The sequence below is a fragment of the Phyllostomus hastatus genome, unplaced genomic scaffold, assembly GCF_019186645.2.
Source record: "Phyllostomus hastatus isolate PE091 unplaced genomic scaffold, TTU_PhHast_1.1 phas_scaffold_55, whole genome shotgun sequence".
Lineage (NCBI taxonomy): Eukaryota > Metazoa > Chordata > Mammalia > Chiroptera > Phyllostomidae > Phyllostomus > Phyllostomus hastatus.
The window spans coordinates 810,455-824,850 of record NW_025334035.1 but is presented as its reverse complement, the minus strand read 5'-3'; the positions used below and the strand labels follow the sequence as shown (position 1 = coordinate 824,850).

Sequence of the window (14,396 nt, the reverse complement as noted above, 5' to 3'; positions counted from 1 at the left end):
TTGTGGTAACAGAATTAGAACCTCTATCCTTTTACTTCTTTTTGTCATAGATTATTTAGAAGTATGGTTTGGGGGTTATTTTTATTTCTAAGAACTTATATTTAAGGGTGCAGCCTTAAGCTGACTACAGAGGGTGTTTTTACTGATAAAATATGCAATCTGTCATGAGTTTTTAATTTTATGAATCAAAAACTTTGGTAAAGTAGGGGAAGAAAAAATAGTGGAAAACTCAAAGACAATTTAATTAAATCAGAGTCATACATAGTAGGAGATTGAAAACACCTTTCTCAGCTTTTGACGGATTAAACAGGATATACAAAATTAGTAACAAAATTAATTTCTTCGGTGTGCTTCATTTATGGTTAATTAAATGCAGATGAGTTTATTCCCGTTTTTCTTCAAATGTCTTGTAAAACATTTGTTTAAAATCAGATTAAAACAACAATAACAACAAAAGCCTTGGCTATATAAACAGTCTCAATTTCTCCAAAATGTGTGTGTGTGTGTGCGTGCATCTTGGACTACAGTGAAATCAGGCGTTTGGGTGTTGTTTCTTCTCATCCTTGCAGTCTCTAGCCAGCACGTGTGCGGGGCCTTCTGAGGGGGGTGCTACTGCTAGCAGCAGATACACACACTGGTCGTGGAGATCAGCTCGTTTCACTGCTTAGAGTCTGCTTCTTTTAAAGGTAACTCTTGGCTTATGGGGTCATCCGACTCTTATGGCCATTGGCTTAAGTATTCATTGCTTAAGTATATATACATTGGAAGTAGAGTTTATGTTGCCGAACAGTTCACAGTTGAAAGCACACACCTCCCCCGGTTCGGTGTTCTCTGCCCACCTTATCCCACTGGCTGATTAGTGTGAGTCTCAAAATAGATTTATTCTCAGCATATTTTGGAGATTAAGGGAAGAGTCAAGGCAGGAGTGGGAATGCTTGGAGATCACTTGAATCTTTTTTGAAATTTTGGGGGCTTTCCAGGAAATCCCTACTGGTGGTAGCTTTGAAAAAATTATTTAGGTTTTGGTTTATCAGTTATACAAATCAAGTTTATTGGTTTGGGCAATTTGAGGGAAGGTTCTTAAAGGGAACCAGACAGACTTTAAAACAGAATTAAAGAAACTACCAACAGAGAAGACGTTTGAATATGGTGATGTTGGGGACTCTGTTGCCTTTAGGATTAGCTGTCTTTCCAAGATGAGGCTGTGTGAGAGGGATAGTACACCCAGTTTTGGTGTTTTGGGTGACTGGACAAATCATATGACTTACATATTTGTTTCTTTCATTAAGAGACCACTGAGGTATTAAACCCAATTTACAAAGCTAGCTTTGAAATTCATCCTACTCCCAAGATTTGCTCTATATACCTTAGATCAGTTGAAGTGTTTCGTCAACCTCATTCTTTAAGTAAATCTAGTTAGAATGTTGTCTGATTTTAAAATGTTTCTCTCAAAACATTTAAAAGTGCTATTCATTACCAGGTAAGAAAGAAAAGAAAAAATAAGCCTTTTAACATAATCACTGTTAGCACCTTGGTGTATTTTCTTTCACAGTTTCTTTTTTAGCGCCTTTTGTTTTTTGTTTAATATTTGGCTTTTTTATCTCCCACTACAGTTGGAAGAAAAGAGGTTAATAAGAGCTCATCAGTTCTTGCCTAATTAATGGGTTAGTAAGATGTTACTGGTCCATGTTTCACCTTTCCCAGACCATCAAGATTTGAGCGTAGTTTCTTAAACCATAGGAAGTCATCAGTATCACATGGGGACTTGCTAAAACACCAGTGCGGGGCCCTGCTGCCAGAGGTCTGGGGTGGGCCTGAGAATAAGAATTTCTAAAACGTTCCCAGATGATGCTGATTCTGCTAGCCTGGGACAGAACCACTGATGTCTACCATAGTTTTATGTGGCCCTCTAATCATCACTGCTAGTTAAGAATTGGCTCTAGTTGAAATCATCATTTTGATGTTTTTAACTATGATTTTTATCTGGAGCATTTCCTGAAGTTGCTGTAGTCTTTAACTTAAGTGTGTGAGTAATATATGTTCATTAAATAAAAATCTGGGGAAAATAAAAGAAAAATTATTATGAATTTCATCAGGGTTAGTTTTTAGTGTATATTCATCTAATCCCTCAATAGACAGACAGACAGATAAACAATCAATCTGCCTATGGCCACTTACCACACTGAATGAATGCCCTTGATTCTAGAATTCTAAACAGGGCCAGACCTGGTTAGTGCTTGTTTGGGAGACAAACACAGAGCTGTGTATGTGTGGGGTGTGTGTGTATACACTCATACATGCATATATATATACACACACACAAATAGAGCTAACAAAAATGATATATAATGCATTTTTAGCCTACTTTTTAAACCTTCTATGTACTAAATATCTTCACATGCTGAATATAGATGTAAATTTTAATTGATGGAATATTTCCAGCATGTGAATATATTGTAATTTATTTAATTTGTTCTCTGTTGTTGGACTCTTAAAATTTTTGTTCCAGTTTGTTAATTAAAAATAATACTGTATTGACTATCTTGATACATGTATTTCTTCATATTTGCTCAGTTATTTTCTTAGGATAATAATCTACATATATAGCTGCTATGTAAAAGGTTATGAACTTTTAAGACTGCTAGTCTGAGAGAGAAAAAATGTATTCTAGTTTAAATTTGTATTTAGTTATTGGTAAGATTTATTGGCCATTTTAATTTATCTTTGTGATTACCTACTCATATCTATTGCCTCTTTTCATTGTATGTTCATCCTTTTATTTTTTTGTAAGATCTTTTTATTAGAATGTAAACTCTTTGTGATATGTTTAAAATATGTTCCCCCAAGGGTTTTTTTTGTTTTGTTTTGTTTTTTAGCTTATATCTTTAACAGGTTCATTTCCCCCACCTACCACCTTTTATAAAACTCTTAACACTTTTCTGGTGTCAGATGCTGCCCAGAATGCTTAATCACCATTTTTAATTGTGTATATTGATATTTCTTTGAGTTGGGTGTACCAAAATATACTTCATTAGCCTCAAATTTTAGGGGTCCTCAAGAAGGCTTCAGTGTTATCAGTGCTTTGTTTTCAGTTTCTCTACTTTTTTTCTTTAACCAGATGCTAATCCTGAGGTGACAATGACAATGCTTCGCTGGATCTATACGGATGAGTTGGAGTTCAGAGAAGATGATGTGTTCCTGACTGAGTTGATGAAACTAGCTAATCGGTTTCAGCTCCAGCTCCTTAGGGAGAGGCAAGTCACAGCAGATATATTCAAGCACCTCAGATGGTGGTGGCTGAGCTTTAATTATGCCAAGCTCTGGGAAAACAGCTTCTCCTGCTAATGTAAATAACTTTTGCAAGGCGTTCTTTTAAAGGCTATAGGGAGGAGAGAATTTTATCTCCCTTGTTCTGTGTTATTCTGTAAGTTAAAGTTTGCTAAAGCTTTTAGGTATTCTTTTTTCCCTGCACTGGTTTATTACCTGAGATTATACAATTCTGTGAATTAATACATTGACTAAGAATAATGTAATCCAGTGTCCAAACCCTCAACTTCCCCTCCTATACCTTTTCCTTTGACATTTTATTATTTTTATTATTTTTTCTCCTTTTTTTTCTTTCTTTTGTTTTTTTATTTTTTAGAGAGGGAAGGGAGAGGGAAAGAGAGGGAGAGAAACAGCAATGTGTGGTTGCCTCTCTAATGCCCCCCACTGGAGACCTACCTGGCTTGCAACCCAGGCAGTGCCCTAGCCTGGGAATCGAACCGGTGACCCTTTGATTCACAGACCAGCACTCAACCACTGAGCCACAGCAGCCAGGGCTGACATTTTACTTTACTTTCTCATCTTCTACTTGAAAGCAGTTCTTGGTCATACTCTGTTTGTTGGAAACACATTAAATTAACACTCAAGAGTATGGCTCAATACATTTCTGAGATCCTACTTCATTTGTTACTGCTGTTTAGGTTCCCAAAGAGATAGCCTGCCATGTTCTTTATATTGCATTTTTTTCTATTGCTCTCCCAAGTTGGCCTCTCAGAGCAATAAGAAACAAAACATTCACTAAATATCAGGCTCCCTTTAGTTTCTGTTGGAGATGTTGGCCCTTGGCAGTCAGCTTGGTAGATGGAGTGTCTTTTTACGACATTTTGTGATTTTCTTGTATTCTCCTGCGTGTGTGAAGAAAGGGGTTTGCTCCTGATTGGGTGAAGGGATAGTTTCAGCCATTAAGAGGCACTCCAGCCCTTGCTGTGTTGCCCCTAGAGAGCTAAGAGAGACTTTGCTTATTACTGTTTTCACTGTGGGGCTGATGTCTCCTGGGGGGCAGGGGGTGGCCCCTTGTGCCCCATGTGAGTCAGTACATAGGTTACTCCAAACTGTCTATGATTGATGTGCGCTCGAGTGCATTTGAATACCTAAATCCAATAACTAAGAAAAAACCGGAATAGGTCTAGGATTTGTAAGCACACGAGGCTTAGGTTAGTGAAGCTAACTTTACTGTCAGGGCTTTTCAGTTAACTCTTTCGTTTGTTTGTGTGAGTTTTTGAACCATCTGAGAGTGAAATGACAGTGATTTTAATTAGATTGAATGTGATTTGTATCTCTTTTCAGGATTTCCTGAGCCTTCTTCCACTGACATTGTCAAACTCACTTATAAATTAAATTGTTTTGATAAAAATGCTGTAGGGTTGGAGTAGTTTAGATCATTGTAATCTGTGTAATGAATTCTTTAATTAAAATGCTTGTTGTTTATTGACTGATTAGGCTTCCTAACTATCAACATTACCAGGCTGGATTTTGTATTGTTGGATGTAGTATTAAGTTGCTGTCTTTTCAGGGCTCTGTTAAGAACTGGAGTGGAAGATACCCAGGAGTGGATTCAAATATTGGCTTTTAAAGATCACAGAGTGCCCCCTGCTGTCTGGCAGGAGAAATTACACATTTGAGAAAATAGGCAAAAGAGCCTTGGCAGGAATGTGTGCAGTTAAATATGAAGTTGATGTCTCTCATTTTTGTAATGTAGGGATCTAGGTGGTCTGGGAATGCTATCATCAGTTTTATGAGAAGAAAATTGTTTTTGTATTATCAGGAAAATACTTTTTTTAAAAAAAGATTTTATTTTTAGAGAGGGAAGAGGGGGAGGGAGAAAGAGAGAGAGAGAGACATCAATGTGTGGTTGCTGGGGGTTCTGGCCTGCAACCCAGGAATGTACCCTGGCTGGGAATCGAACCTGGGACACTTTGGTTCCCAGCCCGCGCTCAATCCACTGAGCTATGCCAGCCAGGGCTAGGAAAATATTCTTTAAAAACAATAATTAATAGTGTATGCTAAAAATTGACCATTAAAATAACAATTTTTTCCTTTTTTTAAAATCTATGTTCAGTGTATGTTACTTGGAAAATATAGAATGTATAAAGAAGAAAACCAGGTCATCTATAACTCAACCAATGTTAGCTGTTCACTGTTTATCTTTACAGTAATTTTTTGTGTCTGTCATTTAGACACATGGGAATGATACCAAAACTAGACAGGAACTTGTGGGACCCAAATATACACTTGATTTTGTATTTTTAAAAAATCAAGTTTATTTTTTTTTGTGCATCTATATCTTTCTTGTATTCTAATTAAGAATGTATTAACAACAAAATCCCTTCAAAAAAAGTTAGTCTGACTTGCTCCTTTTTGGAGAGAAGATATGAACTGAGAATTTGAATTTTAAAATAAGATTACATGGCCACTTCCGGCCAAGATGGAGGCATAGGCACACTGTGCCTCCTCGCACAACCAAAAAAGGACAACACCAATTTAAAAACAAAAAACAACTAGAACCGACAGAAAATTGAATTGTATGGAAGTCCAACAACCAAGAAGATGAAGAAGAAACATTCATCCAGACCGGTAGGACGGGCGGAGTCGGGCAGCTGGGCAGAAAGGACTCGAGGCAAGGTGGCAGCTGGTGGACCCGGAGAGGCAGTGGCTGGTGGAGCGGGTTGTCCCACATTTGCACGCAGATAAACCAGGAGAAACAACTAGGAAGCAAGATGGATTGTGCAGCCAAGGACCCCAGCTCGGGGAAATAAAGCCTCAAACCTCTGATTGAAAACACCTGTGGGGGTTGAGGCAGCAGCGGGAGAACTCCCAGCAGAGTTCATTGGAGAGACCCACAGGGTCCTAGAACATACACAAACCCACCCACGTGGGAATCAGCACCAGAAGGGCCCAGTTTGCTTGGAGGAAGCGGGGGAAGTGACTGAAATCGGGCAGAGAACAGAGCAAGTGCCTTGTTCCCTCTCGGACCCCTGCCCCACATACAGTCTCATAACCCAGCAACTGGGTTGCCCTGCCCTGGTGAACACCTAAGGCTCTGCCCCTTACTATGTAACAGGTGCATCAAGACAGAAAAAATGGCCCAAGTGAAAGAACAGATCAGATCTCCAGAAAAAAATACAACTAGGTGATGAAGAGATAGCCACCCTATCAGAAGTACAGTCCAAAACACTGGTAATCAGGATGCTCACAGAATTGGTTGAATTTGGTCGCAAATTATATGAAAAAAAAAAATGAAGGCTATGCTGAACAAAATGAAGGAAAATGTACAGGGAACCAACCATGATGGGAAGGAAGCTGGGGCTCAAGTCAATGGAGTGGACCAGAAGGAAGAAAGAAACATCCAACCAGAAAAGAATGACGAAACAAGAGTTCGAAAAAAATGACAGTTTAGGAACCTCCAGGACATCTTTAAACATTCCAACATCCAAATTACAGGGGTACCAGAAGGAGAAGAGGAAAAGCAACAAGTGGAAAAATTATTTGAACAAATCATCAAGGAGAACCTCCCTAATCTGGTAAAAGAAATAGACTTCTAGGAAGTCCAGGAACCTCAGAGTCCCAAAGAAGTTGGACCCAAGGAGAAATACACCAAGGCACATCGTAATTACATTACCCAAGATTAAAATGAAGGAGAGGATCCTAGAAGCAGTAAGAGATAAGGAGGCAGTTACCTACAAAGAAGTTCTCATTAGACTGTCAGCTGATTTCTCAAAAGAGACCTTGCAGGCAAGAAGGGGCTGGAAAGAAGTATTCCAAGTCATGAAAGGCAAGGACCTACATCCAAGATTGCTCTATCCAGCAAAGTTATCATTTAGAATGGAAGGGCAGAAAAAGTGCTTCTCAGATAAGGTCAAGTTAAAGGAGTTCATCATCACCACACCCTTATTATATGAAATGTTAAAGGGATTTACCTAAGAAAAAGAAGATAAAAAATATGTACAGTAAAATGACAGCAAACTCACAATTATTAACAATCACACCTAAAACAAAAACAAACTAAGCAAACAACTAGAACAGGAACAGAACCATAGAAATGGAGATCACATGGAGGGTTAGCAACAGGGGAGTGGGAGGGGGAGAGAGGGGGAAAAGGTACAGAGAATAAGTAGCATAGATGGTAGGTAGAAAATAGACAGGGGGAGGGCAAGAAGAGTATGGGAAATGTAGAAGCTAAGGAACTTACAAGTATGATACATGGACATAAACTAAAGGGGGGAATGTGGGTGAGAGCAGGTATGCAGGGTAGAGGGAAGTGAAGGGGGAAAATGGGACAACTGTAATAGCATAATCAATAAAACATATTTTAAAATAAATTTTAAAAAGATTACATGTTCTTCAGTTGTGTAAATCATGTCCATTAGTATTTATAGCTTATTCAAATAGTGAATGATATTCTGGGGATCCCAGAGTTTAGTGAAAATGAAGTGCCTGCCAGTTGTAACAAAACATCTGTCCTCAGGAAACATAGTAACTGTCTTGGTCCAGTGTCTCTTGGCAGTACAAAAGAAGAGAATGGAATTTTCAGACTCATTAAGCATTGTCTGTAAATGTGTTTGTAAAGTGGCCTACAAATGTGAGTCAGTACTCCCTGAGATTATACCATGTGTTAGGACACTAGGATGGCAAGACCATGGATACTTGTCATTGTAAAAGAGGCAAAAGTTTCATATATATATAAAAAGTGGAATCCTTCTGTCCTGGAATGTCCTGATTTCATAGCCAAGGTCAGAATGACTTCCCTAAACATTGCTGTGGTGTGGTGGGAGTTTGTGGGAATTAGTGGTTAAGACAGGTAGACAGGAGGCTCAAAAATGTAACTGTTACTCATTATTATAGTAACTTATTTAGATATTGTAACGATTTGATTTAAAAGTGTCCTGGGAGTGATGCCTCTTTACATGAAGGCATCTATGTTACTTAAAAAAGCATTTAGCCCTGGCTTGGTGGTTCAGTTGGTTGAAGTGTTGTCCTATACACCAAAAGGTTGCAGGTTCCCTTCCTGATCAGGGCACTACCTGGGTTACAGCTTTGATCCCCAGTCTGGATGCATATAGGAGGCAGCTGGTCAGATGTTTCTCTCTCACTTTGATCCTTCTTTCTCTCTCCCTCCCTCCCTGACTGCCCCCCTTTTCCTTTCTCTAAAATCAATTTAAAAAACATATCATCAGGTGAGGATTAAAAAAAATTAAGCATTTAAATATAAATGCTTAAATAAATTTAGGTGCCTACATTTACAGCTGGATGGAGAAATGACTGAGATTATTCTTGCGTCTACCATAAGGTCTCATTTGTGAGATTTTGGAAGTTTGTTCCTTATTCTTCTCAGGTCTTTCTTGTGACTCTCCTTTCTTCCTCCATCTCCCACTCTCCCATGGTCTTTCTCCATTTCTGTTAACTAAACCTCACCTGTTAAACTAGGGAATTACCTGCTAGTCAGTCTGTTACTCTTATTTATAATACTACTGAAGCCCATTCATACTAGTTATTAAGCGACTTCCTTGAGAAGGGCCTTGGACTTATGAGCATACTTATTATGTACCTTATACTGTACAAAGTTTATATAGTTTTATCTTGAAAAACACAGATCCTCTAAACCTCTGATACAGAGTATTTACAGAGGGCGAGATAGGGGCACAGAGGGCTTATATAATCTGGCCTCTAAAGTTCAGTGGATCTCAGACTCAGGTGTTTCTTATCTTGTAGTTCATTTTGTTCTCGTTACTACTACGTTGTGATCAGCAAAGGGTTTTTGTGGGGACTGTGGAACAGAGGAAGCAGTGGTGGGGTGTAGTGAATACCCCAACACTATATTTGGTCTCTCTGCTGTCTGTGGAAGTGAACCTGATTTGGAGGAAAATGTACATGCAAGGGAGATGGAAGGATCATACCACCAGCCTCCTTCCTTCTTGTCCCCAGGCTCAGTAAGGTTTCCAGTTCTGGGTAGTGGAAGCCCCGGTCTTCCAGCACTGCGTCTTCCAGACTAGGGTTTGTGCCTGTTTTGTGCTTCCAGAGGCTCGCTTGCCTGTGTGTAGTCCTCTCTTCTCCGATGTAGTTGTTCTCCTATCAGTGATTATTGTTATTGTTGTTACCAGGTTTTATGGGATATCCATTGCAGCCAGCTTTTCACTGTCTTGGTATACTATGGTTTTTACTAATGCAATTGTTTCTATACATGATAGATTTCTTTTAAATGGACTTTTAAAAAACAACTTTATTGAGTTACAATTCACATAACCAATAGTTTACCTTTTGGGAGGACTTTTAAGGGCCTATCAGTGTATGTAGGCACAGAGCCTACTCTCTGCAGCTGTCGTTCAGCCATACTGATTGCACGAGAGAGTCATGCTAGTGGGCATGGCAGTTGTGTCCCATGCGATTAACGATCAGGTCTGAACTTGGCCCGTTGTGTGTTTGATTTGACAGTGGTGGTCTGTGTATATGATCTGCGAACTTCATGTGATTACTTTTAAGGCAGTTGGGGGATTATGCATAACATGTACTTATATTTTATTTGGGTTCTGAATGAGCAGTGTAATTTCATAATGAAATTCCAATACTTTCACAATATGGTGGCTCAACTATAACTTATTCATAACTACTTTTCTTACTCTTACACTTCAGTGTCATTGGACATACCCACCATACACAGATTATTGCTTTGGTTTGTTAATTTATGAATATATTTGTCCTAATAATGTTCATCATTTATACTCTCTTGTAGATGTGAGAAGGGTGTTATGTCTCTGGTGAATGTCAGGAACTGTATTCGCTTCTATCAGACTGCGGAGGAACTAAATGCCAGCACCCTGATGAACTACTGTGCAGAAATTATTGCGAGTCATTGGGTGAGTGGGAGTGAGGGTGTGGACGGAGCACCCTCGCTGGAAGTCAGAAGACCTGGGTGTGAGACCTAGTTCCCTGGCAGATTACCTCTCTGGTGCGTGTTTCCTCTTACTACAAAATCGAAGGCGAAGTAGTTGCATTATGTGGTCCGTGAGATTCTTTTTTTGGCTCAGAAAGTCTCCTAGTTCTGATTTCAGAGTAAAGGGCAAGTAGCTCAGGTCAAAAAAAGAAGCTTAGAACGAAGGTACAGCTATCTTCACCCTCCACCTGAGAAGGGGAGGCCAGGAGCTGTGGGAGCAGCTGCTGCCATTGGGCGAGCAGGTGCCACCGCGGGGCCGGGGCCGGCAAGCAGGCCGTGCTTGGCATTTCCATTTCAGGGGCTCCCCTGTGTTTTCTCCATCCTGTGGAGAGCACTGTTAAATTTGGATTTTCCCTTCTTAGGTAGCTTTCATCATAAAAAATAGTTTTTGTATTTCTATGTTTTGTTGTCTGTTTTGCATTTTTAAAAAGTTACAGATAATGCCGTATTTTATAGCCTAGTCTCTGCAAATTATTTGGTGTTCAACAACACTGAACAAAACTGTCTAAAAGAATTGAGTTTTAAAGAATTAAAGCAGGAACGGTAACCTTTCTTCTAAAATAGGTACAAATTTAGAGATCTGCAATAGCAGCTCAGTTGCGACTCAACAGAATGAATTGTTTGTGGAGGTTCCAGTTACTTCTGGAATTGCCATCTTTGTAGGGGCGGGGACAAGGACTCTGTTCACTCGTGGAGGGCCCCTCAGGGCTGCGTCCTTGCTGGCTGTCAGTGTCGCCTGTGCGTTACAGTCTCACCAGGAGGCACAGCAGTGCTGTGGTAGAGAATGCGGGCTTGGGAGGTGGGCCTCTTGCCTGTCGAGGCCATCTCAGCCATTTGTCACTGTGTGAACTTGGGCAAGTTGTTTAGCCTCTTTATGCTTCACTTACTTCAGCTGTGAAATGGAAATGGTAACAGTACCTGCCTCATAGGGTTTTTGTGAGGATTAAATGAGTTGGGAAATACTAAGCCCTTTAAAGTAGTGCCAGACAGTTCTAGGAGCTTCTTAGTGAATGTCAGTTGCTATTGTTATGTTCAATCTGTTGTGCTTTTCACCATCTTTTTAATCCTTAGGATGATTTACGAAAAGAGGACTTCAGCAGCATGAGTGCTCAGCTGTTGTACAAAATGATCAAATCCAAGACTGAGTACCCCTTACATAAAGCTATCAAAGTGGAGAGAGAAGATGTGGTCTTTCTTTACCTAATTGAAATGGATTCACAGGTACTATATCTGGTTATTGTTGTTGTTGTTATTGTTGTTTTTCCCATTTTTCATGCCTTTTCCCCAAACTATACTTGGCTTGTTTTTCTCTGAGCCATTACTGGTATAGTTTTTAGTGCAGTATTTCTACTAGTCATTTGTTGCAGGCAATTTGAGCCTTTTCTGTCATGCTCCTCAGAATTCTTCCAGCCTGTGCCCATTGCTCAATTCCAGAGCCACTCCCACATTTTTAGGTAGTTGTTACAGCACAGTCCAGCTTTTAGATACCAAAATTGTTCTAGTTTTCTTTTGCTGCTGTAAGAAACTACCATGAAACTAATGGCTTAAAACAACAAATATTTATTTTCTTACAGTTTTGTAGGTTGGTAGTACAGTACAAGGTGTCGGCAAGCTGGCTGTGCTCTTTTCTAGAGGCTCTAGGGGAGAATCTGTTTCCTGGTCATCTGGGTGGTTGGAAGGATTCAGTTCCTTGTGGCTACAGGACCAAGATCCCAATTTTCCTGCTGGCTACAAGCAGAGCTACAAGCTGAGCTACAAGCTAGTAGCTGCAAGAGGCTGTCACATTCCCTAGCTCATGGCCACCTTCCCCCATCTACACAGCCAACAATGGTGGGTCAAATTCTTCTAGTGTCACATCTCTCTGACCTACTCTCCTGCTTCTCTTACTCATTTTAAAGGGCTCATGTGATTGGATAGACTGGGCTCTGCTGGACCATCTCAAGGTCCTTAATCATATCTGCAAAGTGTCTTTTATCCGTGTAAGGTGACATACTCATAGGTTCTGGGTATTAGGATAAGGATGTTTCTGGGGCTGTTATTCTGCCTGTCACACTGCCTTAGAAGAAGTGCAGTTGCTTTTGACAGTTGGTGAATAGTATGTTTCATTCTTGGGTGTCCAGTGTCAGGGGAGACATTAAACTGCCAGAGGAGATTAAATAGGTAAGCCATGGTCTTTATGGAAAGACCAGCTGTTTCCCCTCAGGCACTCTGCACCTCTGCCCCGGCACTTGTGTTCCTGCAGTGTTCTCCCAGCGCTGCTGCACTTCCCGTTGGGCCTTGTGTTGCCTTCCCTAGTATTCACACCTGCTCTGTGGTTCCCCGTTCATTCCGGCCTCCCTGAAAGGCATGTACCCTGAGGAGTCCTGAGAGAAGTTTGCCAATGCAGTTGAATTTGGGGAGTGAGCTAAATTTTCACATTTTCATAAGAGATGATACTTAAGAATCAAGGTGGGAGAGATTAAAATCAGTTGAATCCTCTACTGGCCGGGTGCTAATTTACAAATTTATCTGTGCAGCTCCCTGGGAAGCTGAATGAATTGGACCATAACGGAGATCTTGCCTTAGACCTAGCTCTTTCACGACGACTAGAGAGTATTGCCACCACGCTGGTTAGTCACAAGGCTGACGTGGACATGGTAGATAAGAATGGCTGGAGCTTGTTACATAAAGGAATCCAAAGAGGTAGGAAGAAGTGTATTTTATTTTTTTCTCTGCAGGCAATTTTACTCACATCCAGGTAATTTTTGAAGACGCTCTGACCCTGTTCCACAGTTCATAAAGGCTTCTCGAGTCTGTACTCAGGGGCTACATGACTGGGAATTTGTGATCAGTGGGTCAGGGAGGGACTGCTGAACGGTTGCCTGTGCCTTGTTGGTGAGGTTCTTCCTAGTGTTTGCGGGGCTCCGGAAGAAAAGGTAGAGAAGTACCTTTCGCTTGTAAGCCATTGATTTGTTTGCTTTTCAAGATCTTTCTCCAGGAATTGTGCTGGGAAGACTTTACTTGTAACAGTTACTGTAAGAGAGGGACAGTATCTAAACCACAAATGTTTAAACATATTCTTAGGTTCAGAGTTGTCTTTTCTTCTGTCATGGCAAAGTGATTAAGGTTCATTCTGTTTTTGTAGCTACAAGCAAATGTTATAAATTGTAGCTATATTTTGAGTACATAGTTGTTAGTAGTGGGAAGGATATAGAAGTGATAGAATTAAGATCAGAACATTTTAATCTTAATGAATTTACTTTTCAAGGGAAAAAAAGTATGTCTTGTCTGACTCTGTTTTGTTTTTCCCATGACCTTATTAATTCTTAAGTCCCAAATGGACCCTGCCTGCCTCTACTTTGCAGTTGTCATTTTGACAGGGTGGAAAGCTGTAGAGATAGCATTCCAGTATAGACTGAAAACTTTCAAAAACGCCAAAGCCTTAATTTTGTAGAGGGACAGAGGACTTGCTTGAAGTAATTGGCCCCTTTTTTGTTTACATGTGGACATCAAAGACAAAGTGTACTGGCTCCCCCACATCTTAATCATGCATATTTACCCTTTCAGTTATGCATTATTGCAGTATTATTGTCTCTGCTACGCTTCTGTCATTCACAGGTTGCTTTTAATGGGTAGAATGTAGTTATTTCAAATATGGTTCTGTTGCAGCTGTGGCTTTGCCCTTTTTGGGGAAAGGTTTTTAGTAATATAAATATCCCTCTAAGCCATGTGCTAGAGTGTTAAGCTTGCTGGCTGATGGAAAGGAAAAATGTGTTCATCATCGGGGAGGAAATCCTTAGAGTACATCAGTGTCAAGAGCAGACGCATTTTTCCCAAGCACCACTCTACGCCGTGCAAAGCCATTGGGTGCTTAGCAATGGGTGTGTGTTCAGTGGGGAGAATTACTACCACACAGGGAATTATTCTTTCCCATACTGTTTAGTGTCTGAGATGTTTATTTTGGAAACAAATAGACATGTTTCTAAAAAAACAACCTCAGAATTATGTTTCTTTCCTCTTAGGGAGTTAAATTCTTATGTGTGATGAAAAAACATCTTTGATGAGTTATTAAATATTTTGGTGATTGCTTAGTTACAGGAATTGCCAAGAATTGGTGATGCATTCTTGATGCTTATTTTCAGATGATTTAATTTTCCACTCTGAA

At 40.0% G+C, this 14,396-nt stretch overlaps 1 protein-coding gene across 3 annotated transcripts in view; it reads left to right on the top strand.

Moving 5' to 3' along the window:
- The window catches only part of ANKFY1 (ankyrin repeat and FYVE domain containing 1), an 88,246-nt gene that overhangs the window by 43,599 nt on the left and 30,251 nt on the right, over positions 1–14,396 (top strand). For 2 of the 3 annotated variants that reach the window (XM_045824058.1, XM_045824057.1), the window contains exons 4-7: positions 3,119–3,254; positions 10,052–10,175; positions 11,324–11,473; positions 12,769–12,934. In XM_045824058.1, coding sequence (XP_045680014.1) covers positions 3,119–3,254; positions 10,052–10,175; positions 11,324–11,473; positions 12,769–12,934 — 576 coding nt within the window. The other variant, XM_045824059.1, reaches the window with a different exon arrangement.